Source organism: Muscardinus avellanarius (assembly GCF_963383645.1).
Source record: "Muscardinus avellanarius genome assembly, chromosome: 10".
Lineage (NCBI taxonomy): Eukaryota > Metazoa > Chordata > Mammalia > Rodentia > Gliridae > Muscardinus > Muscardinus avellanarius.
In genome coordinates this window covers 71,432,851-71,458,539 of record NC_137796.1, presented here as the reverse complement: position 1 = coordinate 71,458,539, position 25,689 = coordinate 71,432,851, and the positions used below count along the sequence as shown (strand labels likewise).

Genomic DNA, 25,689 nt, shown 5'->3' with positions numbered 1-25,689 from the left:
GCTCATTTGGGTTCCAGTTCCATCCAGTCTTGACGGTGGATACATTCCTCCTGGTAGACTTGGAGCTAGACAGTGTGAATCCTCCAGCCTTCTCTTTAATCTTTGCATTCCCAAGTACATTTCTAAATCAGTCTATCAATGCCATTCTTGCTTCTTTTTCTTTTCTTTCCCCCCCCCTTTTTTTCTTTTGGTACTGAGGATTGAACCCAGGGACATTGTACCTCTGAGCTATACCCCCAATCCTTTGTATTGTTTTTAAACAGTCTCCCTGAGTTGCTGAGGGCCTCCCTGAGTTGCTGAGGCTGGCCTTGAACCTGTGATCCTCCTGCCCCAGCCTCCTAAGTACAGGGATTACGAGCATGTGCCATTGCGTCAAGCTTGAAATCTACCTCTTTTACGTATTTTATTTTCTCTCTCCTTTCCTTCACTGTAGTTTGCATCTGATTTCTAGAACGGAGCTCTCCTGCCAGGTCCCAGCAGCAGCATTTACCGAGTTCCCACTGTAGGCAGCCTTAGGCCAAGGACACAGATTCATTCCTCACTCATGTGCCCCAGAATAAAGCACTCAGAGCACTGTGCCTGCCTCATCCTCATCTGTGGACAGACCGATAAAGCCCTCTGCCCTGAGGGAAGGTGCAGTCCAACCCAGGTGCGTGAGTCAGCTTTCCGTCACTATCATGAAGTACTCGAGAGGATCAGCTTACAAAGAGAGAAGGTTTTGAAGGGGTAATAGTTTGGGAGGTTTTTATCCGTGACTTATTGGGTCTATTGCTTTGGGCCTGAGTGAGGCAGTATATCATAGCAGGTGCATGTGGAAGAGGAAAACCACTCACTTCACCACCGGGGAGCAAAAGAAGAGTGAGGGATGGACCACAACCCCACGGTGCTTGAAGGCTTAAGTGCTTCCCATCAGGCTCCACCTCTACGTGGGTCCTCCCCCTCCCCCCCAGGACCAGCCTTCAATCTATGGGCCTCTGGGGGACAGTCAAGATCCAAACTACAGCATCCCACCCCTTGTCCCCAAAGGCCATGTCCATCCCACAGTGCAAAAGGCATTCGTTCAGTCACCAAGAGCCCAGAGTAGTAACTGTTCCAGCACTACTCCAAGTCCAGTGAAAATTCTCCTCTAAGATCCAAGGCAGACTCAGGACTGTGAGTCCCTGTAGAAAATTAAAAAGCAAGTTACAGCTGGGCATGGTAGCTACCAGCCCTTAACTCCTGCAGAGCCAGCATCGGATGACGCCAAGGTCTATCGCCAGCAGGAGCTGTTCATACCTGGATTTGCTTGAACAAGGGCTGCAGCAGCCTGTGAAGTATGTTGCCAGCTGAATCCTGGGGAAGCCATCTCTTAAACATTCCTGACATGCAAGACGCCCCGGGGTCCTCTTCTGAAAAGTTCTGTCCTGAAAAGTCTTTGAAAAAGATTTGTGGGGTTTTTTTTGGTTTTTTTTTTTTTTTTTTTTTGCATCTCTGAGCCTGTATGACAGTGGTCTTTTGATTCTGAGGGGCCCTCGAGGGGGCACAGAGCACTTGGCTTCTTTTTTATTGGTGCCAGCGATTGAGTCCTTCTTGGCTGCTCCTATTCTGGCCAAGCTTCAATGTTCCAAATCTTTCTGCTCTGCTCCTCTTTGCTCCTGATTCCCATTGGAAATTTGGTTAAAAGTGGCCAGTAACACCCATGCCACAGCCTGAATGTTGTACTTTTTTGAAATTTCCTCCTTCGGATAAACTAGTCCATCCTCAGCCTCCCACAGAATACCCATGCCCTGGGCAGAATGCTGCCCTATCCTTCGCCACAGTATAACAGGGATGGCCTGGAGCAGGTCTGTGTGGGGAGGAGCAGAGCCACATGGATCTGCCGGCCTCGGGCCTCCTGCCCTCTTGTCCAGTGTCGCAGGCAACAGGGTGTGAAGCATGCTCCCGCCATAGTGCCTCAGGTGGACCTTGCTGAAACGCCAAGATCTGACGGGGGCTAGGAGGAGTGTGAGCAGCATCCCCAGTGGTGGGGATCACGGGTCTGGGGAGCCCGACGCCTGTTCTGCTTAACGGAACCGGGCGACCCACACTTCAGCCCTGGCTTTGCCACGCTCCGGCTGCACATCCTCTGCAGTCACTTACGCCCTCTGAGCCTCAGCTTTGAGGCCACCACAGGGCCCGCTCTGCATAATTGTAAACTATGAAACAGGCTCATTCATGTTATATTTTGTTTGGTGGTGGTGGTGTTGTTTGGTACTGGAGATTGATCTCAGGGGTGCTCTGCCAATGAGCTACACCCTAAGTCTTTTTTATTTTTTTATTTTGAAACAGGCTCTCACGGGGTGGCCGAGGGTCTCATTAAGTTGCTGAGGCTGTGATCCTCCTGTCTCAGCCTCCCAAGTACTGGGAATACAGGTGTGTGCCACCACGCCTGGCTTCACTCAAATTGTAATAAGCCAGGACTCCCTGACCTCTTTCCCAGCCCAGAGCCAGAGTGCCCCTCAAAGTCCCAGGCTGCTGACCCCACAGAGACCCCAGGATGCCAGGGTGGCCCCGAGCCAGTGGGCGCAGGAGGACCTTGTTGCTGTTTTTCCGTTTCTGTAAGTGCTTTCCCCCTCAGCGCCCGCCTGGGCACCCCTCCCCTCTGCAGGCCGGGCACACTCCTCCTTGCCACCTCGTAGCTGATTTGCCTCTGGTCCCTGGGGCTTCTGGTCCTTGCTCCACCTGGGGCGAGCTGGGGGGGTCCTAAGCCCACTGATCTCAAGTTCCCTCTCGCTGCCCCACCCCAGCCCGCCCTCGGCTGTGCTCTCCTTCCAGAGCCTTCTCTCCGGGCTCGTCCAACTGCTACACCCGTTCTCTGGCCTCTTCCTTGATCTGCCACCTACAGAATTGGTGACATCTCAAGTCCAAGGCCACTGCATGCGTTAGTGGATTTTAATAGACTGCCACATCCCGAAAAGGAGGAAAGAAGATTTAAAACTCTTGTCTTGCCGAAAGCAGACAGATTGACTCGAAAATGACTCGGTCAATAAAAGATGAGCTCTGGAAAGGCTTCCCTCTTCTCAAAGGGAGCTCGCCTTCCAGGGAATTAGTTTCTGTAAGCCCACTGTCGGAAATTAATAACACATCCAGCGCGCAGAGTGGATCGAGAGCTCCTGAGCTCACACAGACGCGTCCCCAGCCCAGTGGATGTGACGACTCCCAGCCCAGCTCCGGCTCCGTTGGCGCTTCCGCCCTGCCCAGTGGACTGCGAGACGCGTCTGCCCGTCCTGCTCTCGGCAGGCCGCCTGCTAGGTGCTTCTATGGAAGGAAGCTTCTGGAAACTTGGGTCAGGCAGCTGTGCTCTTACGGGTTGCATCTCACTTTGTGATATGATGTAGGGGGCGTACGGTTCTGTCTCGCGAGGTGTTTCTGGTTCTGGAGGGTGTGCACATGATGGGCTCCTGTGTGTCCTGAGGTGGTGACACTAAAGACCCTCCCTGGATCTCCCCCATCCTCCCCAGAGGCCGTGATGTGCATTCCCAGAAGCAGCCCCAGGCCTTCCATCCAGCTGGGGAGTAGGAACAGATGGGAGGCTCTCTATGGGTGCCCCTACTGGGCAGTCCTGAGTAGACTGCACGCCCTCAGCTGGTGGGGCTGGCAATAGTGCTCACCTTACCAGCTGCACTAGCCTTGCGTGGGTGTGTGCGCAGCTAGCCAGGACCAGTGTGAGGTCAGAGGTCAGTTCTGGGCTCCTGCACCTATGGGTGTAGCTGTTTGTTGCCAAGGGCAGGCATGTGGCCCCATTGCTGGATCATGGCATCTCTCTAGGTCCCGAGACCCTCTGCTCATCCTGGAACAAAGAGGACCTTCCCCAGAAGTGTTCTGAAAGCACAGCCCCTCAGCATCCAGCACTTCTCAGAGGGGCCCCTAGCATCCACCAGGAGAAAGCGCATAGCTTGCTCTTGGGTATTTGACTACGCAGCTCACACCTTTGAGGTGCAGCCTTGCATTGTACCAATGAGAAGCACATATGGTGTAGCAGCCAGGGGCTGCCCTGCCCAGAAAGGACGCCACCCTCACCCTCAGGGACTCATTCGCAGCCAGCGGCTGTCGCTGATCATGCCGTTCTCTTCTCTCAGCTTCCTCTGACAGAGATGTGGCTCGCTTCTGACCCTCCTCCTCCCTCACTCCCGTCACCAGCTGCCCTGCTAGAGTCTCCCGAGTCCCAGCCCCTAAACAGAGAAGCTGGTAGGCTGTGCTTGCCTTCTTGAGCCAAGACATGTCCCCAGAAAATGTCCCTCTTGGGCTGGCCAGTCTCTAGTCAGAAGCCATTTCTTGTGCAGTTGACCCGGGCTGCAAAGGAAGCTCGTGTCGTGTGCTCCAGGACTTGCTGGCGGGGCGGCTTCCCCTCCTTCTGTCCGCAGTGCCTCTTAGCAGCAGTCAGCTGGAATGCAAGCGCCCTTGCCATCCAGGACTTGTCCCCACCTGGCCTTTACCCTTCCTGCTTCTGGGACAGAAGGAAGCCGTCCTATTGGCCCCATGCTCTTGAATCCCGTCCCTGCCCTTCCATGGCCCGCATGCCGGAGACCTCCACCAGGCCCCACAGAGACGGTGGACGCGCTGGTGCCTGCCTGTCAGTGCTGATCTCCGGCTGCAGTTCCCAGGCACCATGGCGTGCTGGGGTTTGATGGCTGAGGCCCTGCCACTGCCTCCAGAGATGTGTGTGATGGAGGTGGTGAGCCCACGGCAAGGAGGCTTATACACCTGCCCAAGGTGTAGCTCCAGCTTGGGGGTTCAGAGGGTCGAGGAAGTCCAGGGGAGTAGGTTTTCAGGGTGATGTCAGAGCTGGGTCTCAAAGTCTACTGTTGGAGGTGGTTCCCTGGTAGGAGGCAAAGAATGAGAATCACATGCCCCAAGAGCAAGCATTGAGTGCATTTTCTGCCTGCAGTGTGACTTTCCTATGCAGAAGGCCTGGCCAGCTCTCGAGGTGTGGGTTTTGCCCCCAATGGAAGAAGGGCCCACGGGTACTTCTGAGGAGGAGCACAGTGGACTCTGGTGAAGGGGGACATGAGCATTGGTGGAGGTGGGGAGGCTGGGGGGCTGCCTGGAAACTCAGTGCTCAGTGGAGTACCGACCAGACCTGTGTCTGCAGGAGTCTGGTGGCCTCAGTTTTGGTGTGGGTGTGGCTGGGAAGTGGGAGGTTGGGCATATAGGACTCGGGCATTCCTGGAGTTTCAGGGCGTGACAGCTGGTAGTCATGGGCACCTGTAGCTGGGGTCACTTGGAAGGGCAAATATACTCAGAGAAGGCCCTGCGGAGTTCAGGTCCAGGAGCTGGTGCAGGGTAAGGAGAGAGGCCCTACAGGGCTGGCAGGTGGAGGCTCCCTGGTGGACAGCACCAGCATAGTCAGAGCCAGCATCCAGACCCACATGGGGGCTGCAGACAGTTGGCTGCCAACTTCTCTGACTCTCTGTTTCTCCTTGGTGACCTCCGAGCATGATGAGGGAATGCACCCAACACCCTTTACCCACTGCTGCGCGTGCCTCCGTCAGGCACCTGCTGCCACATGGCAGATGAGGGCCTGCCCTGGGAAGGGTGCTGAGGGTGGAGGAAGGCTAGCATTGAGTCAGCTGATAAAGCCATAAAATGAAGTCAGGTGGCCAGATCCAGTGACATGCGCCTGTAATTCCAGTACCTAGTAGGCTGAGACAGGAGAATTGCAGGTTCAAGGCCAGCCTTAGTAATTTAGTGATACTCTCAGCAACTTAGTGATACCCTATTTGGGGTTTGTTTGTTTGTTACAGTACTGAGGGGTTGAACCCAGGGGCATTCTACCTTCAAACTACACTCCCAACCCTAATTTTTTCTTTTTGTGTATGTATTACTGGGGATGGGACTCAGGGGGCATTCTACCTCCGAGCTACATCCCCAGTCCCCAGCCCTATTTTTTTATTCCTTATTTTGAAACAGGGTCTCACTGAGTTGTAAAGGGCTTCACTACGTAGCTGAGGCTGTCCGCGAACCCTGATCCTCCTGTCTCAGCCTCCCAAATGCTGAGATTACAAGCGTGCGCCACCACGCCTGGCCTTTTATTCTTTATTTTGAAACAGGGTCTCACTAAGTTGCAGAAGGCCTCGCTAAGTAGCTAAGGCTGGCCACAAACCTGCGATCCTCCCGTCTCAGCCTCCCAAGTACTAGGATTACAAGCTTGTGCCACCACACCCAGCTAGTGCGACCCTATTTCATAATAAAAAATAAAAAGGAAAAAGGGCTGAGAGTGTAGCTTGAAGGTAAAATGCCCGTATGTTTGTTCCTCAGTACCCCACACACACAAATGAAGTCAAGTGCCACCTAGATAGCTTCAGGGAGCCGCGCTACTGGGTAGACCAAGGAGTCCTTCTGAGCCAAGACCTGGTAACCAATATTGGCCACCATTCAGACCCTGGGATGGCGTCCAAGGTGGCACAGGCTATGGCCCTGTTGCCTGACACCTGGCAGATATTGGGGGAGGTTCCCTCACCGGGGCTGCTGGGGTGGCCCTTGACTAGTAATATAGTCTCTGTGACTGGCCAACCCCATAGACCTGAACTGGGTGATACTGAGCGCCCCCGACCCCCACCCTCAACATCTGTTTCCACACCTGCGACACAGTGCAGTATCCCTCCCATGCAGGATCAGCTGGAGGCTCCACCTACTCCAGGGGCCTTCATCCCCTTCCACTGGGGCGCAGCTGGTCCCTCTCGCCAACTGTGCCACGGGGTCTGTGCAGCCCGGCACCCCACAGGGCCATCCCCTGGGACCGGCTGCTCTGTCCTCAGGGATGGGGGAGGGAGTCTTCCTGTGAATATGATATCAGCGCCCGCTCGTCACCCGGGGACTCTCCCACCCCATAATCTGGTGGGCTGTAATTGCTGGTGTCTTTTCAAATCATTTTTGTGCAAGCTGACAAGCTGCTTGCTGGAGTGAGCAGTTAATCACACAGAGGTGCCCTGTTTGAAAGCCACGCAGAGCTTACCCAGGGGGCGTCTGCCAGCAGCCAGGCGGTGGGCACAGGAGCCGCTCATCTGCATGTAATTCCAGGGCGAGCGTCTCCTCTCTGGTGAAAAACGTGCAATTTCCGGCCCAGCAGGGGAACGCGGGCTCGAGATGGAGACCAAGTCTGGGGCCCTGGTGCCAGCAGAGTGAAGCGACCCCATTCCCTCAGAGCAGCAGGGGGCCCGGCTGGTGGGTAGTGGTGGCCCATCACCTATGGCTGAGGACAGCCCGTGGGGAGACAGGAGTCCCACCCAGCGCTGTGCCTGGTGGGCGTGGAGAGGGAGGGCCTTGGAGGCGCCCCAGCTGGCACAAGCACATCTCGCGCCTGCCGCCCACTTGGGCTTGTCTCCTGGAGTTTGAAACCGGGGCGGGCAGGCGGCGGCCTCGACGCTCCAGGCCATGTCAGGGCCCCTGAGGGTTGCACCCACCACAGTCTCCCTGGGGCACCCGCTGGCCTGCCTGGGCACCTCTTCTTTGCCACTGTGTAGACAGCCATTGGGAGCAGGATGCGGACCCTGCCGTCACCACCACTGCAGCACCCGCCTTCCACAGCTGCTAATAAAATTGCATAAATATTTGATGCCTAATTATTAAATATTTAAAAATGTAAAACTGGAATAGTTTAGAAGTTAGTGAGTCATGAATAATTCAGCCTCTCGAAGTGCAGCTCAGCTTTGGGTCTGAGCCGGGCCGGCACCTCCCAGTGCCTGCTAGCACCCCAGGGACTCCTCAGTCCCAACAACCCTGCCTCCACCCAGGAGCAGCACCTTGGATAGGTTCCCTGGGCCCACAGCCCAAGGGGCGAGGTTCAGCCTCTCTGGCATGAGGTCAGGCTGTGGCTTGATGTGAAGGCCTCCGCATCCCCCCACCTGTAACCACCCAGGCTGCCTGTTTGTGATAGGCTCTCCTGAGGCAGGTCCTGCTTAGCCAAGTGTACCCTGGGCGCTTTCCTTTGGGTCTGTGTTCACACTTCCCTTTGCAGAGAAAAGCCTTATCTAACTGCCCAACCAAGCCCAGGAAAAAGAGCTTGGCCAGCCCACCTGGGCACAGTGCCCAGGCCACGACCCCATCTGTGGCTGGCACCTGCCAGGGAGCTCTTGAACAAAAGACAAACATAGAAAGTAGAACATATCCAGGGAACACAGCCAGGATTAGGGAGAGTCCAGACCCCACCCCTCTGTCTGGCCACTCGGCTCTGCCACGATGTCGGGCAGGTGCTGAGTTTAAAAATAGTCATCTAAGCCGAGCATGGTGGTGCACGCTTGTAATCCCAGCATTCTGGAGGCTGAGACCGTAGAATTGTAGTTTGCGAACAGCCTCAGCTACTTAGGCCCTCTGCAACTCAGTGAGACCCTGTTTCAAAATGAAAAATAAAGCTGGGCCGGGTGTGGTTGCACACACTTGTAATCCCCGTGCTTGAGAGGCGGAGACAGGAGGATCACGCAGGTTTGAAGCCGGCCTCGCTGGCTTAAGGGACCCCGTTTCCAAATAAAATATAAAAAATAGATGTCTGGGAGTGTAGCCCAGAGGTAGAAGGGTTTCCAGGAACCTCAGTACCAAAAAAAAAAAAAAAGAAGAAAGCCCAGCGTGGTGGCGCACCCTTATAATCCCCACGCTTGGGAGGCAGAGACAGGAAGATCGCGCAGGTTTGAAGCCAGCTTTGCTGGCAAAATAGGTCTGGGAGTGTAGCCCAGAGGTAGAAGGGTTCCACAGGAAGGAAGGAAGGAAGGAAGGAAGGAAGGAAGGAAGGAAGGAAGGAAGGAAGGAAGGAAATAAGGAAATAAGGAAATTGGGCAGGGGGTGTAGCTCAGAGGTTGAATGCCCCTGGGTTCCATTCCCAGACCCTAAATAAATAAATAAATAAATACCAAAAATAGGGCTGGGAGTGTAGCTTGGAGGTAGAATGTTCCTGGGTTCCATCCCCAGTACTGCCAAAAAAAAAAAAAAAAAAAAAAAAAGTTATCTTATTTATCCTGGGCTTAGAGGGCTGTGTTTTTTGGTTTTTTGTTTTTCTTGTTTGTTTTTTGTACTAGAGATTGAACCCAGAGGAATTTTACCTCTGAGTTACACCCCTAGCCCTTTCTATTTTGTATTTTGGAACAGGGTCTTGCTAAATTGCTGAGGCTAGCCTCGAACTCACAGGTTTTCTGTCTCAGCATCCCAAGTAGCTGGCATTACAGGCAGGTACCACCGCGCTTGGCAAGGGCTACGTTTTTTGATAGTGAAGTATTAGTCTTGCTAGTGGCTTTTTGAAAGCCTGAAAATCACAGCATTGGTTAAGTGGATTTTATTCACTTTTCAAAAAGAAAAATGGCTCTGTCCCAAATCCCCAAAGGGACATTTCTAAAGCTGCTTCCAGTCCCTTAAAGGGAGCTTCTCAGGAGCCTGAGACGTTTGGCATACAGGGAGCTGCTGGTCTTCATCCTGCTTTTGATTCCTCACCCATGGCTTCTGCCCATAGACCCGGAGGAAGGCATGGGGTAGGTCCTGTGCCATGGCATCCTCATCTGTCCTCTTACAGGGATACCCTTCTTTTTTATTTTTTATTTTTTTTTCGGTACTGGGGATGGAGCCCCAGGGGCATTCTACCTCTGAGCTACACCCCCAGCCCTATTTTTTATTCTTTATTTTGAAACAGGGTGTCACTGAGTTGCAAAGGGCCTCGCTAAGTAGCTGAGGCTGTTCACGAACCCGGATCCTCCTGTCACCGCCTCCCAAATGCTGGGATTACAAGCGTGGGTCACCACGCCTGGCTACAGGGATGCTCTTTTGAGCCCCTAGGTCTGTGCTTACATTGTGTGTGTTGGGGGGGGTTGTTGGAGTCGTTGAGCCCAAGGGTGTTCTACCTCCAAGCTATATCCCCAGCCCTTTTTTTTTTTTTTAAAGAACCTGGGTCTTGCTAAGTTACGAAGGCTGTGATTCTCCTGTTTCAGCTGCCCAAGTACTGGGATTACAGGTGTGCACCACCCCAGATTCCAGGCGTGCATTACCCCGCATGCCTGGCTCCAGCGCTCACTCTTAGATCTTCCTTATCCATAGCCAGGGTGGGCGTGAGCGCCTCCTACCAGCCTTGACATGCAGGTTTTTCTTCTCCCTTTCCAGGCACAAGGAAGCTCACCCTGCTGATCCTTTCTCCTCAGGATGGCTCCACTCACGCTTACATTGTTTCCTCCTAAGTGTTCAGTAGAAATTGCCATGCTGCCACAGGCATACAGGCGAACAGGAAGCACCCTCGGCACCCTGCTGGGGGGGACCCACGCCCATGGCGTCCAGCCCATCCATCCTCAGCGAGCCAGCCCTGCAGCCATTCTCAGGGCGTTAGGCGGAAGTGGAGCGTCCGCTCTTTCTCCAGTGTGAGCATGCTTGCAGCTACACACTGTCCTCCCTCTCCACAGCCACCCTGGCGCCTCTGGTGGGGTTAGTGTTGAGGCTTTGAGGTGTGTGACTTCATGGGTGTTGGTGTCCTCCTTCCTCATATTTGAGGCACGGGGTGGGGGGATGAGGTCCTAGATTAACCTGTGTTGCGTTCTTCCATTTGCTTGGGTTTCCATGTGGATATGTCTGATATGCTGGAGGAGCTGTTAGACTCCTCTCAGTGCTTGGAGACACGCAGGCTGTCAGCTCTGCCCTGGATTCTTCTCCCCAGCTGTGCCCTCTGGGGGCCCTGGCCCCAGGATCAGAACCGATTCCGCTCTGAGGGCGGTTTGGGGGACCCTCGCCGCCCGCCAGGCACCTTCCCCGCACTTCCTGCCGCGATCATCCTCACCCTTGGTTCAGTAACTTCACCATCCCTGTAGGTCTCTCTTTCTGGGTCCTTCCTCCCCTTGTTGGCATCTTCCAGAGGCTAAGGGTCCAGGACCCTCTGGGGTGCCCTCATCTAGCCCAGACTTGTGCCTGCAGCGAGTACACCATTTCAGTTTGGAGCCTATGAACACCGCTGTCAGTGACAGCCAGAGCCAGCTTGGCTTCCCCATCCCTTGGGAAGATACATTTTGTTCCCTTCTCTCTGACGCTTTTTGCTTTGCTCTGTGCGCATGTCCTGAGGTGTATAGCGCTCGGCTGGCCTGGCCCCAGCACTCACTGTGCTGGGAGTTCAGTGCCCTGGAAATCCTCACCCTTCAGTCTCGTGTTTTTCTTATGATCCCATCCGTAACTTCTTCCTTCCCATGTTCTATAATCTCTTCATGAAATTCTGTTATTTGAATATTTGCACTCCTTGAATCTTATCTTCTTCCTCCCTTCTTCCCCGTGTGTGTGTACGTGCGTGCACGCGCACATACACACACATGCAGGTGTAGAACTGGGAGTTGAAATCAGGGCTTGATGCTACACCCTCAGGCCTATTTTTTTTTTTTAAACAGGGTCTCTTTAGTTGCTGAGGCTGGTCTCTAACTTGTGACCCTCCTGTCTCAGCCTACCCCTACCTGTACCTTTTTGGGGGAGAGATTAAGTCAAGGGGTATTCTACCTCCAAACTATTTCCTCAACCCTCTTAATTTTTGTTTTGAAATAGTGTCTTGCATGGCGGGCGTGGTAGCACACGCTTGTAATCCCAGCATTTGGGAGGCTGAGACAGGAGGACCCAGGTTCGCGGCCAGCCTCAGCTACTTAGTGAGGCCCTTTGCAATTCAGTGAGACCCTGTTTCAAAATAAAGAATAAAAAATAGGGCTGAGGTGTAACTCGGAGGTAGAATGCCCCTGGGTTCCATCCCCAGTACTGCAAAGAAAAAACAAAGTGAAATAGTGTCTTGCTGAGTTGCTGAGGCTGGCCTTGAACCCTCAATTCTCCTGTCTCAGCCTCTCAAGTACTGGAACTACAGGTGTGCACCACCATGCTCGGCTTTGTCTTATTTCTCTTTGCTGTTCTCTCTTCCTTTGATTTCCTATGAGGGGGCACTTTCTGGTTTTTGTCTTGTTTTGTTTTTCCTTTGCCCTCTGATCCTCTATCAAGAGGTTTCTACCTGTGACAGTATGTCCTTCTTCCTGTCAGCATCATCTCCTCCCAGCCTGGTTTCTCTCTCCTTCTAGTGAGGCAGAGCTTGTTGCTGTTATGTTTGAGTCTTCTTTCTTCTCCAAGATGTGTTTTTTTTCCGTGTTTTCTTTCCGTCTTTCCTATCAGAAGTCGTTCTTTACTGTCCTGTTGGTTCTCTTTTGGAGGAGGACATATGACATCTGAGTGGGTGTCCCTGGGTAGGCTTCCTAGCCCCTTCAGGGAAGGATGTGAGGCTGGGGCTGGCCAGGGCTGCGGAGACCTCGCTGCTGTCCACACAGGTGACAGTGCGGAGTCTGCTGGTGGCTGGTGACTCACCACACTCCCTGGAGCACCGTGTTGCTTGGTATGTTAATCAACTGTTGTGCCAGAACACCCGACCAAAACAGCTTAGAGGAAGGAGGATTTATTTCCACTCATGGTTTCAGAGGTTTGGGTCCATGGTCAGCTCTCTCCCTTGTGCTGGGCCTGAGATGAAGCAGAACATGATGGCAGAAGGGTGTAGCAGAGACTGCTTACCCCTTGGCGACCAGGAAGCAGAGACAGAGGAAGAGAAGGGCCAGGGGCCAGGTAAACCCTTCCAGAGCACGCCCTGTCACCCCCTTCCTCACCCAGGACCTGCCTCCTGCGGTGTCCTCTACCTCCTGGAACCCGATCCACTATGATGGATTGATTTTGTGTGTGTGGCCCTGAGGCTTGAACCCAGGGGCATTCTGCCTCTGAGCTACATACCTGCACCCCCCCCCCCTTTTCATGAATCACAGACTGTTGCTGAGGCTAGCCTTGAATTCGCACTCCTGTCTCAGCCTCCCAAATACTGAGATTAGAGGTGTGTACCACCACATCTTTTTATACTTTTCTTTTCTTTTTATACTTTCATTGGTGCATTGAAACTACAAAACACAGCGAGATTCAAAGTGTGCAGGTCACTTGGTGTGCTCCCGCCCTGCCCCGCCCTGTTCTCCTTCCTCCCGATCCCACGCAAGTTAGCGAGATTGGTAGTGATAACTTTCATATGTGGACGTAACAGTATTTGAACTGTTAAGCAAAGGCTTGTTACAAGTTGCTTTCTTGGTGACAAGGTGCATACTGTGAAGAAAACAGCAAAGACAGCACACACAAGGAGAGACCACACTGATTTTAAAGCTGGGACCGGTGGCCTGGTTCAGCCTCCAGGCCGGCTGTGCAGAGCCTGATCAGAGCTGGGTGACTGTGGTGGGGACAGGCCTCAGCCCACGGAGCAGCATCGTCTGGGGCCTTCTCAGTGAGGCCCTGCCCACGCAGCCACCTCAGTGTTACGGGACCCACCGCAGTGCCCGCATGACCAGCAGGTGCCTCAGCTCTGACTGGAATTGTTCTGGAGCACAGACATAGGTCAACCCAGTCCCACCTGTTGGAGCATTCCTTGAGAGGCCCAGAGTGGGGGTACTGGGGCTGGCTCGAGAGGCCTCTCCTCATAGAGGCCTTAGGACCAGGGGCCACTCCTAGATGTATTTCATACTTTTTTATTTGGAAACAGGGTCTCTTAAGCCAGCACAACTGGCTTCAAACCTGCACGATCCTCCTGTCTCCATCCCCCAAGCGCGGGGATTACAAGCGTGCGCCACCACGCCCGGAAAAAGCCATATTTTTTAAAACAGGGTCTTGCTAAGTTTCTGAGGGTCTTGCTGTGTCACTGAGGTGGGTCTCCAACCTGCTCTCCTCCTGTCTCAACCTTCCAAGTGGTGGTTACAGGCTTGAGCCACTGTATCCAGCTGTCATTTGCGTTTTTGGAAGTGTTTCTACATCTGTCTTGTCTGCCTGGTCCTCAGCACCCCAAGGAGAAAAGTGCCAGGTCTTTCCTTCCTCCTGCTGGAAGGCTGGACCCCAGAGCCTGTCAAAGTGGCCAGCAGAGAGCCGGAGGTGACACAGCTAGGATGGCCCAGGACCAGGCACAAACAGATGCGGGCAGGTGTGAGGCCAAAGGAGATAGTGCCCCCCCCCATCCAGTCCTTCCATCAGTGAAGGGCCCAAGCGCATGGGGTGGCCACGAGCCCCTGCTCCTCTCCAAGCACCTGCCTGCCTCACGCTTCCTCTACCTGCCTCACGAGCATCAGCCAGACTTCAGGCTGAGGGCAGGGTCTCCAGAGATTTGAGCACGTAAACGCTCCTTTATCCTGACATCTCCACTCTCAAGCAGGAGCGCTCTTCCCCGCTAGCCTTTACCTGACAGAGTATGGGTTATTTTTGTCCTGTGTCCTTCAGGATGTTCACGGCTATCTTCTGTCATTCCAGGAGGGGCCGGGTGGGGCTAAGAGGTGGTGGCAAGGTGGCAAGTCAGAGCTAGCCCACAACCTCCCGAGGCATGGTCAAGGACAGCCAGCGGGCCTGGGCCGAGCTTCCAGGGCAGGGCTCGGGACCAGGCCTGGTATACCTGCAGTCCTCCCCAGCCTGAGCAGCTGCTGCCTCCCTGGTTCCCGGCTCTGGACGTGGAAAAGCAGTCGTATTCCTCTCCACAGCCCACTTGTCACCTGCCACACTCGTTCCTCTTGCTGTCCTCCCCAGGACTCGCTGAGAGCCGCTCAGACCCAGGCCTGCCCCTGCAAAGTACAGTAGGAGGGAGGGAGCCGGTGGTCAGGAGGAACAGGATCTGAGGTGCTGGGCACAGGTCCAGGGGATGGTGGCAACTGGCATCTCATGGCCATCTCCACAGGCCATGCTACAGCTTGGGTTCCAGGTGGAAATGGCCAGTAATGGTGTGGGGAGCAGCCCTGGCTGGGAGGGCCTCAGCGGCCTCCTCCAAGAACTTGGACTTGGGCCTGGGCCTGGCCTGAGAGGCTGGGGGAGAGGGGTTCCCCGCAGTAGGGCTGCCGGTAGCTGGGGTCTTGGTTGCAGGCTGTCTGTGCTGCTACCCAGCACAGCAAATGGCCTTGGACGTGCACGCAGAGGCAAGGCTGCTGGGCCCTCTAGCTTCTAGATGATTCTGACAGGGCCACCTAGGCTGTCCCACATTCATGTCACCAAACAGCCTCCCCAGGGCCAGGAGGAGATCACCACGGGCCCCAGGACCTCTGGCCTCCTGATTTCTGGGTCTGGGAGGAGGCCATCCAGAGCCCGCAGAGCCCAGCCCAGGGGAAGCCTGGCTCCCCGTCTCGCAAAATGAGGCTGCCTGAGAGCCACAGGCAAGACAACAAGTGACGTTTCCAAGGTGGAAACCCATCTCTTATTTATTTAATCTAGACCGTCGTGTGAATTATTCATTCGCGTTTATGTAAGCTGTTGAACTACAAGAATAGCGGAGAGGTCAGAACACTGACTTTGCAGTGCCCCGAGTGGGAGCGAGCAATCTCAGGCGCCCCCAGTCACCCCAAGACCTGCTTGGTGAGAAGGGCCTCACCGCACACCAGTACAGTGGGGCCAGGCCCCCTCTGTGAGGTGTGGCCTCCCATGGGCTGACCTCGTTAGCAGGTGCCTGGGGTGGGCTGGCACCTCCCCCTGCACTCGGTCACCTACGTCTCTCCCGGGGATGCTCACCGACCAGCTGTGGGTATGGGCCTCCTGCGCACCTGAGCTCAGCCTGCTTCAGGGGTCTGTCAACTGCACCAGAGGGGGCCATTTCCCTCTCCAAGGTCAGGCGCACTTATTACTGAGACTGAGTTTTCCCCATTGGATATCTGAGATAGATTAAAGGCGGTGCGGTCCCTGACAGGGCTGAAATATCGCCTCGGGAGTGTGGTCAGTGAGCTTTTCCTTCTGTATGTGGGCTTGCTCCTGCTGACCGCTCTACCTTAGGGAGGACTGGCCGAGGGCCGTGGGAAGAATACTTGGGTCAGAGCTGCCAATTAACCTTTTGATTTCATAGTCCGATTACTCCATTAATCAAGAGCTCTGAGCTTCATCCTGTCGGAGGGGCTCTCAGCTACAGGCAGCGGTGTCCGCCAGGTGCCCAGATGATGAATGGAGGCGCGGCCAGGGCAGGGCCAGCGGGCAGAGGGCCATGGCCCGCAGGTAGATGGCCATCACACGGCCTTTCTGGGTTTTGTCAGGCTGCATCTCCCCCCACGGCACCTGGAATCAGCACTCCTCCCTCAGAACCAGGTTCTGCGGCAGGCTGCGCATCCACAGTACGAGAGGCAGCAAGGGCAGCAGCAGCCTGCCTTGGCCCTCCGAGCCTGCAGCCAGGTGGTGAAGCTCTTTGAGCCTGATTCTGTAAAACAGGGAGCACATTCGTCCCCATGGTGGTAAAGGGAGTTTGTACACGTGACATGGGAGGTCTGAGCTCATATCATCGATGCAGATATCCGCAAGCCCTATGGATGGCTGGGGGCGGGAGGTTCTTGAGATAGTATCTGAAGCTGTCTGCCTGTGCCACCCTGGATAGAGTGGGGACGTGGAGGCGGCAGAGCCAGGATGGGGTGCTGGTCCTGCCCGGGTCTGTTTTTCTCCGTCAGTCACTCAGGGGGTTCTGGTTTCCACTTGGTTGCCTTCATTCCCACCCTCCTCCTCCAGGAAACCACCCGGCAGATTGCACACGCCCCTGGACCTGTAGTACTGTGATGTTCCTTCTTATTCCCGTGGACCAGCCGGCAGGCATGTGGGCCTGGGCTTTTTCTCTCTCTCTACTCGTGCCGGGCCTGGTGAATGGAGTCCCATGGGATTCACGCTCCATCCCGACTCGGGGGCACCTTTCCCTGGGCACTTCCGGGGGTCAGGCTCCTTGGAGCAGAAATCTTGTGCCCCCTCACCACTTGCTGCAACTGGTACCAGCCCCCTCTCTCTCTCCACCCAGCCATGTTGCTGGCCGCCCTGTGCCGTGATTGAGCCTGAGGAAGGACCCTCAACTCTCATCACCACAGCAGGAGGCTTGTGGAAGCCCTAGCTTGTACCTTGGGCAGGGCAGGCCTCAGCTGGGTGTGGCCAACCCAGGGGCCAGTGGGCCAGGGCCTGCGGGGTTCCCCCTCCTGGGCTCCAGGCAGGACTCCTGGAAGCACCAGCTCAGAAGACAGCTCCAGGCAAGTTTAAGTAGAGCCAGGCTCAGTAATTAACAAGGGGATAAATCAAGGTTTAATTACTCGGAAGGCACCTTGGGTGAGAGATTCATGGTAATAGTGCGTCCTCCCGGTGGCTTTGCATAGTCTGTGGCTCTCTTAGCAGCAGTAAACCATGGCAGGGGGTAGGGACTCTAAATGGCCCTGTCAGAACGGCTTGGGTGGGGCTGGCTGTCACCTTGCAGCTGAGCTTGGAGCCTACCCAGACCCTGCTGAGGGGAAGCCCTCCTCACCGGTGGTCTTATCCAGAGGTGGCTGGCAGATGGAACCCCTCGGCGTAAAGTGATCCCAGCCCCTGTTACCTTCCTGTTTCTCGGCATCTGCCACGTGCTGGATGCCATGCCTGCTTGGCGGGCAGGTGTCCAGCCCCTGGCAAGGACTTGGCTACAGCCTGACATGTCAACATCACCCAGGAGGAGGGTGCATGGAGGGCCCCGGCCTTCCGTTGCAGACCCGGACTCCTGTAGGAAGTGCCTCCTCTTCCAGAACACTCTCCCCTGCGATCTGCCAGTGCATTGGAGCAGTTGCACCCCCACGCCGTGGCCAGTCCCCAGAGCTGCCCACTGGTGACTTGGGGTGGCTGTGGGTGGTTCCCATTGTCACTCTGCAGGCTGAGAACTAAAATTCTAAAAGGCTCCAGGCCAGGTCTAGAGTCGAGACTTCAGAACCTGGGCCGTCTGGCTCCAACATCTAGCTTCGGAGTCACTGTTTTCTTCTGAGTGGTTGATGTTTAATATAGTAACTTTATTGTCATTCACCAGAAAGTCAGGCGACTTCTAAGCTGCTCCTTCTCATTCAGGTTCCTTTTGTCGTTATTGTTGTTGTTTGGTACTGGAGATTGAACCCCATGGGCATTATCTATTTTGTTTTGAAACAAGGTCTTGCTAGGTTGCTGAGATTTTCCCAGTATGCTGAGGCTGGCCTCAAACCTAACAACCCTCCTGTCTCGGCCTTCTAATTGCTGGTGTTTGCCACCACACCCTGCTCACTCAGGTTCCTCTGAGCACACAGATGCTGAGATGTGTCCTCTCAGCACACAGCTTGCTGATGTGCTGGCCTCAGCTGTCCCTAGTCCCTGGCTCTCCTCCATGTCCCTGCCCCTGTCTCCGTCACATCCCCAGTGCGCTGGTGAACTCACACACTCCCACCCTCTCCCTACAGAGCTGCGGAAGCAGGTAGAGAGCGCCGAGCTGAAGAACCAGCGGCTCAAAGAAGTTTTCCAGACCAAGATCCAGGAGTTCCGCAAGGTCTGCTACACGCTGACCGGCTACCAGATCGATGTGACCACAGAGAGCCAGTACCGGCTCACCTCCCAGTACGCTGAGCACAAGAACGACTGCCTCATCTTCAAGGTAGGCCCCTGCTTCGCCGCCCACCGACTCGCGCTGCCACCACCACACGGGCCTGCTCGCCACGGGCCTTCTCATTGGGCAAATGGCGTGTCTTGGCTGGAGCAGCCTCATGTCACCCAGGCGAGGTCCACAGTGTGGGAAGGGGCATGCTGGCCATGTTCTCTTCAACCCTGGTTTGAATGGCTCCGGGCCACCTCTGCTTGGCTCTCCGACCTCACCTGCCCTGCGTCCTGTCTTCACATCTCCACCTGGCCCCACTCTGAGGCCTAGGTGCCCAAATTTATCCAGAGTTAGCAGCATCCTGGAGGACTACGGTGATCATGGGCAGGCCTGGCACCTTCAGAGCTAGCCAGTGATGGGGCTGAAGGGCCAACTTCTAAGAAAGAAGCCAGGACGGAGTGCACAGTCACATGGGCCAGTCCCAGCAAGTGGGAGGAGTCAGACAGTGGGCCCAGTGCTTTCCTATGCGAGTTCCATGCCAGTACTGGCTTGAGACCGGGAAGGCCAGGCCTCCCAGAGATCGGACCCCTCTCACTGCTGCAGGAGCAGCATGGCCTAGTGGGATTGTGCATGTGTTGTGTCCAGGGCAAATCCAGGCATGGGGGTGACATGTCCTTAAGGTAAGCGGTTCCAGCAGCAGAAGTGGAGTATTGTCACATTGGTGTAGGTTGGTGGCCCCACACAGACCACAGGCAGCTAGCAACCTGGGGTGCTAAGGGCCAGCTCATCGCCAGCCTGGCATTCTGACCTTCAGTGCATGGGGACAGTCCTGGGACCCCATTGTGGCACATGGCCCTGGCGTGGATTGCCTGGCAGTGGCTGCAGAGGTCCGGACAGACAGAGATGGGTGCACATGGGCCTGCTCAGGTGTGGCAGCGCTCTCTGAGCCGCCGGAACCCGCTTGTCTCTGCACATCTGTAGAAACTCATGTTTATCCAACAGCCATCCTCTGTGTGGCCGAAGTATTGAGTGGAATTTAGTGGAACACAAAACATTTCCCCATCTTCGTCTTGTTTAGGCGGGTGGCTCACTCTCCTCCCCCTGCACGATGCTCCCCGTCTTGGTGGTCAGGGCCTCTCTGCAGGCCTGGCGCCTGCTGTCCCCCGGTTTCATGGCAGGCCTTCTAGATCTAGGCTTCTCAGATCACGTTCATCCGATTTTTATGCTTCTTGAAACTCAAACCTTTGAATAAGTAAATAAATATTCAAACGCTCAAAGTCTTTAGATAAATAAGCTATCAGAAATGTACTTCTTTGCTTTTGTATAATTCTGTGTGCTTTCGAATAACTCAGGATCACTGATGGGTGTTTAATTTAATGCATTGTAGAAATGCGCGTTCTTTTAAAGATCAGGCAAATAAAGATGTGCTTGAGAACAGTCACTAGTTAACATATCACTTACCGTATTGACATTTTTAAGTGACAAGGCATAGTTTTCTCTGGATTCTTGAAGATTCTTTGAGTGAAGTGATTGTGATCTCATGACAACTACCTCCAGGGAGACGATGGGGAAACATTTGTATTGATAGATTATTGAAAATACAGAAAACCCAAAAGAAGAGAGCAGTTCACTTAGGCTCCTGCCTCTCAAAGGTAGCCACTGTTAGCATCCTGATGCTCCGGCCCGGGTCAGTGTGTTGGTACAGCCCTGTCAGCCTGTTGTGGCCGGTTCCAGTCCTTAGGGGCCAGGAGGCTGCCACCTTCCCTCCAGGGGTGCCTAGGGTCCCTGCCTGTGCAGCCCAATGAAGCTGTCCCTGCGTTTACTACGGAACCATGTGGCTGCAGGGGCCCCCCGGCCCAACACTCAACACATCCTAGAATGCGTACAAGCTCCGCGAGACAGCGGCTGGGCCTGGGGAGGGGCTTTGTTGCGCAGTGACCGGTGAGTGCCACATGTTGCCAGTGGCCTGGTGAGGGGCGGTGTCCCTTGACCTTCAGAGGGAGCCAGATGTGGTGACTCATCTCAGGGGAGCCAGCCCAGTGATTTGCAAACTGCTTCCTTCCTCTCCTTGACTCTGGGGTAGCTGCCCCCACACCGTGAGGTCTGAGGCAGCCCTGAGGGAGGGGCAGCCAGCTGAATCCCCACCTTCTACCAGCCCAGGCTCCCGTGCCATGGATGGTGGCAAGGCCAGTGCCCAAGAAGTTGTCAGAGTTGTCACTTCCCCGTCGCTGGGCTCCTCGCTCCGCTGTCTTCCAAAGCCTCTCTGCCTGTCGCTTACCCGCCCCCCCTCTGCACCTGTCCCACACCACCTCTCTTCACCTTAGCGTACCTGCCCAGTCGTGGAGGACATGCGTGAGCATCCCACACTGGAAGCACCTCAGACCTCAGATCATCCGAATGCCAACTGACGCAGGCCAGGAGACCTGCCTGATCTGTGCTGCCTCACCTGTCACAGGAGAAACACAGGCTCAGCCTTGCGGGATGGTAGGAGACTGTGCTTATGAGGTGCTTGCCGTGCACCCAGCCCCTGGCCCCCTGGGACCCAGTAAGGGTTTGGGTCTTTGGCGCACCCTGCCTCCTGACACTCAGGTCCTGCCCAACTCTCCAACCCTGCAGACCACAGAGGGATTCTCCCAGTGTTGTCCCCAGTGGCTGGGCAGGCAGGGCCCATGGAGGAGGAAGCTGGGGTTTGCACTCGGTTTCTCTGGCAGAGAGCACAGGGCCCCTGGAAGAGGCCTAAAGCCCCGGCCACTGTGGGTCTCTAGGCAGCCTGCACTTGTCCCCTCCCAGGCCGCCTGGCACCAGGCTCCTCTCTGTACATTGATGCCTCTCAGTCCTGCTCCGAGCCCCAGGCTGGCGCCTTCGCAAATCCTCCCCCTGGAAACTGAGGCGACAGTCGGGCATTGGCAACTCTGCCAGCAGGAAATGTTTAACCGGGACACCAGAGTTGGGTCTGTCCCATCCTGTCTGTCATCTTGGGCCACTTCGTACCCTCTGGGACCCCAAGCCCAGTGACACGAGAGATCGCGTTGGGGCCTTGGGTGAGGACGTGTGTTTGCCTGTCAAGGTCCAGGTCATGGAAGGGTACTCCCAGGATCTGCCGGATAGACAGACAGAAGGGAGGAGAGCAAGAAGGAAGATAAACAGAACTGGGTGCGGTGGCGCACACCTGTAATCCCAGTGGCTCAGGTGGCTGAGGCAAGAGGATCCAGCCTAGACAACTTAGCAAGACTGTGTCTTAAAATATATATATAAAAAAAAAGGTTGGCAATGTAGTTCACTAGTAGGGTACCCCTGGCTACCACTAAATAAGTAAATAATAAGTAGCCAGAGGCATAGTGATGCACACCTCTAGTCTCAGTGCTTGGCAGCCTGAGACAGGATTGCAGGTTTGAGGCCAGCCCAGGCAAGTTAGTGAGACCCTCGGCAACTTAACGAGACTCTTTTTCAAAATAAAAAGAAATTTAAAAAGATGGGGCGATAGCTTAGAGGTAGAACACCACTGGGTTTCAATCCCTAGTACCAAAATAAATAAATAGGGACCAATCAGGTGGCACTAGGGCCAGCATCTCATTCCACCCCCTCCGCCCCACTGGGAGCTGGCACACACAGATCAGTGCGGTAGCAGATAGATTAGGCGCAGGAAGTGCTGTACAAAACCACAGGCCCCTAGCTGCTTTCGTTTATTTTATTTTCCCAGAAATGAATTTTCAGGCAGGAAGGGGTCTGAGGCAGAGTTAGAAATAGCTGAGCCCCGTTTCCAGTCGAGCAGGTTCTGCAGATGTGTGCTGGGATAATTGAGGGTTTGCTCCCGTCCCAGCCTGGACCAGCCTTTCGCGGCTGTGTGGGTGGAAGGAGCTGCTTTCCTGGGGTCTGCCATTTGGGGGAAAGCAAAAGATCTCAGCTCCGGCTCCTCCCAGCAGGAGCCTGGCGTCTTGCCCACTCCTCTGCCTCCCTTGGAAGAATCAGATCCCAGAGTCTTCCGTGGTCCCTGGGAAAGGCCTTGCCTCTCCCCCCGCCAGCTGGCCCAGAGGAAGGGGCTTGCAAGGCGATGCCTTTGGACCGCCCCACATGGCATGGACATCCACAGAGCCGTCTGTCCTTGCTGATCTAACTCCCTGTGGCTCACAAGGACACGCCTACACGTACACACGCACGCGCGCCACAACACTTCCTCCCACAGGAATGAGCAGAGTGACGGTGACCGTGTGAGGCTGAACGCTAGGCCAGAGCATACACATGGCAGGTACAGCTTGTAACAAAATCTGACATGCCGGCCACAGTGGCACACGCCTGTAATCTCAGTACTTGGAAGGCTGAGACTGGAGAATTACAGGTTCAAGACCAGCCTCAGCAACTTAGCGAGACCCTGTTTCAAAATGAAAAATAAAAAGAATTGGGGGGTAGCTCAATGGTAGAATGCCTCTGGGTTGAATCCTCAATATTAGGGGGAAAGAGAGAGAGAGAAGAGAGGAGAGGAAAGGAGAGGACTGTGAGATGCAGCCCCCTTTGCTCTGAGTCTGGGACCATCCCATGCCCAGCATAGCTTGGGGCCTGCAGGATCTGTTCAGGGCCAGAGAGCAAAGACTGGACATAAGACCAGGGATTGCATAAACCAGTGCAGGTGCAGCACAGCTGCAGCCTGCGTGTTGTGGATGCGCAGGCTCCAGGGGTGGGGACTGGGACCGCAGTGGTATCCGCCGAAGGGTTTCCTGAAGGAGGATCTCATAAATGTAAAGATCACACATCCACCCAGCGTGGCCGGCCTGGCCTCGCTTGGCCCTATAGTGCGTCCTCAGTAGAGATGGCGACAGTGACACTTATGCATCCTTCCCTGTCAAGTAGCTTGGCTTCCCGCCTTCCAAGGCCTGAGCCCAGGGAGGGGTCTCACACAGTGAGGGGCCTGGGGCAGTAGAATGTCTGGGCGCAGCACTAAAGAACCTGCCCCATGCCAGCGGGGGGCTTTAGGACCTGCCGGCCGTCAGGACTCCTGCTTCTCCCCGCACATGGGGTAGCAGTGGGGTAGCAGGAAATGTGTTCTGTGGATTCAGCCCCACGTAGAGATATGGCTCCATACCCACTGGGCTCTGCACCCAGGGCGCACTGGTGGCATTAAGACGGACTGCCAGCGTTGACCCACCTCCCCAGGGCCCGCTCCCTGCCCTCCCCACCCCTAGGCCCACGTGTAGGCGACACTTCCTCAGCCCGACCGATCTCCACATAGATGCTGCACTGGATTGTAGGACTCCCGCTACCTTGCTGTTCTGGAAGGCGAGGAAGTGCGGGCTTCTGCACCTGCACCCACCACGCAGGGACTGCCGGGAGCAGCAGGTGTGGGAGCAGGAAGAGGAACCCGTAGCAGCGTGGGCACCGCTAGGCAGTGCGCCGCAACGCCTGGGTGTCGCAGCCACGGAACAGGTTGTGGAAGGGCTGTGTATTTCCTCAAGCATGCCTCTTACAGAAAGGACCATGTGTCTGCTGAAGCCTGCCCACCGTGCAGGACACCTGAGGCTGGTGGGCAAGAGCCAGGTCCCCCCATGGGAAAATGAGGCCTGCCTCGTGGTTCTCGCTGCCTCTCCTTCCCAGTGTGTGTTCTGAACCTACGCGGCCACGGTGGGAACGTCATTCTCTACCCTGGGGCCTGCAGTCTGCAGAACTCGGCCTCGCTGCCATGAACGAGGCATGACTACAGAGAGGCTGTGTTCCAATAAAACTTTAACTGAACTTTGAAATTTTCATCTCATTTCTTTAGAGCACAAATTTTCCTTCTGGGATTTAAAAATTATCTCTCTATATAATTACACATATGTAATTTTTTTGTACCGGGGATTGAACCCAGAGGCACTCTACCACTGAGCTACACCCCCAGCCTCTCCTTTTTTGGGTAGTATTGGGAATTGGACTCAGAGTCATTCTACCTTCAAGCTCTATCCCCAGTCCTTTTTTATTTTGAAACAGGGTCTTGCTAAGTCACTGAGGATCTTGCTAAGTTGATGGGGCTGTCCTCAAACCTGCAATCCTCCTATTTCAGCCTGCCGAGAACTGGTATTACAGGTGTGTGCCACCATGCCTGGTTTATCCCATGCCCTTTTAATTTTTTATTTTGAGGAGTAGCCTAAGTTACTGTATACTAGTCTCAAGAAGTCCTTCTATCTCAGCCTCCCAACCACCTGATTTTTTTTTTTTTTTTTTTTGGTAGCACTGGAGACTGAACCTAAGGATATCCTACCGCTGAACAGCATCCCCAGCTCTTTTCGTATTTTTAATTTTGAGACAGAGTTTCACTGTTCCTAGGATGGCCTTAAACTTGCTATCCTCCTGACTCAGCCTCCAAAATACTAGGATTATGTAAGTGTGTATGACTGCTCCCTACTAAAAATGAATACATTCATTTTTTTTTTTAGAACAGTTTTAGGTTTATAGAAAATTTGAGCTGAATTTAGAGTCCCGGGCTCCCACTCTTCCCCCACTGCACAGTTTCCCCCTGTGGATACCAGCATGTTATGCTCAACTGTGAAGTGTGTGGCTTATGTGAAGGCTCCTCCTGGTGTAGACCTTTTCAGGATTTGCACAAATGAGCAGTGACTCGTGTCTGCCTTCATGCCCCCAAATCCACAGCGTTCCCCCTGCTCCCCACCTCCACCTCCCGCAGACCCCCATTTCCATCACTTTGCCTTTTCCAGAATGTTCAGTCATTGGAGCTCTACGCTGCTGCCTTTTAGGACTGGCCGTTTCACTCAGCAGTGCACATGTGAGGTCGCCTCCGTCTTCCTGGCTCCATGGCTCTAGTCTTTCCATCATGAGTGGCCCTACTGCCTAGGTGACCACAGCTCGTGTGTCAGTTGCCTACTGAGGGTGTCCAGTTTGTGGAGATCATGAGTAAATTTACTATAAACAGATGTGTGGGTGTGGGTGTGAGCTATACTCCCTCCTTATTTCATTTCTTATTTTGAAATCAGGCCTCACTAAGTTGCTGAGGATGGCTGAAAACCTGTGATCTGCCTGTCTCAGCCTCCCAAGTACTGGGATTACAAGTATGCACCTCCATGCCCAGCTTATAAACAGATTTTGAATTCTTAATAACTTAAAAATGTGGAGCTGAGCGTGGTGACATTTGCCTGTAATCCCAGTACTTGGGAGGCTGAGACTGGAGGGGTGCAGGTTTGAGGTTAGTGTATGGTAATCTAACAAGACCCTGTTTCCAAACAAAAAGTAAAATAGGGCTGGGGGTGTAGTTCAGAGGTAGAGTGCCCCTGAGTCCCGCCCCTGGTACCTTCCAAAGTGGAAACCATTCTTCGATCATAGGCCACAGAGAAGCAGGCTTGAGGCGGATTTGACCCATGTTCCACCATTTGCCAGCCTGTCTCCAGCTGCCCCATTACCCAGAA

General features: G+C 54.6%; 1 protein-coding gene across 1 annotated transcript in view; it reads left to right on the top strand.

Annotated features, from left to right (window-relative positions):
* Nucleotides 1–25,689, top strand: part of MAD1L1 (mitotic arrest deficient 1 like 1) — a 359,183-nt gene that overhangs the window by 271,373 nt on the left and 62,121 nt on the right. Inside the window, exon 16 of the mRNA XM_080704077.1 lies at nt 18,171–18,361. Coding sequence (XP_080560203.1) covers nt 18,171–18,361 — 191 coding nt within the window. The remainder of the gene's footprint in view (nt 1–18,170; nt 18,362–25,689) is intronic.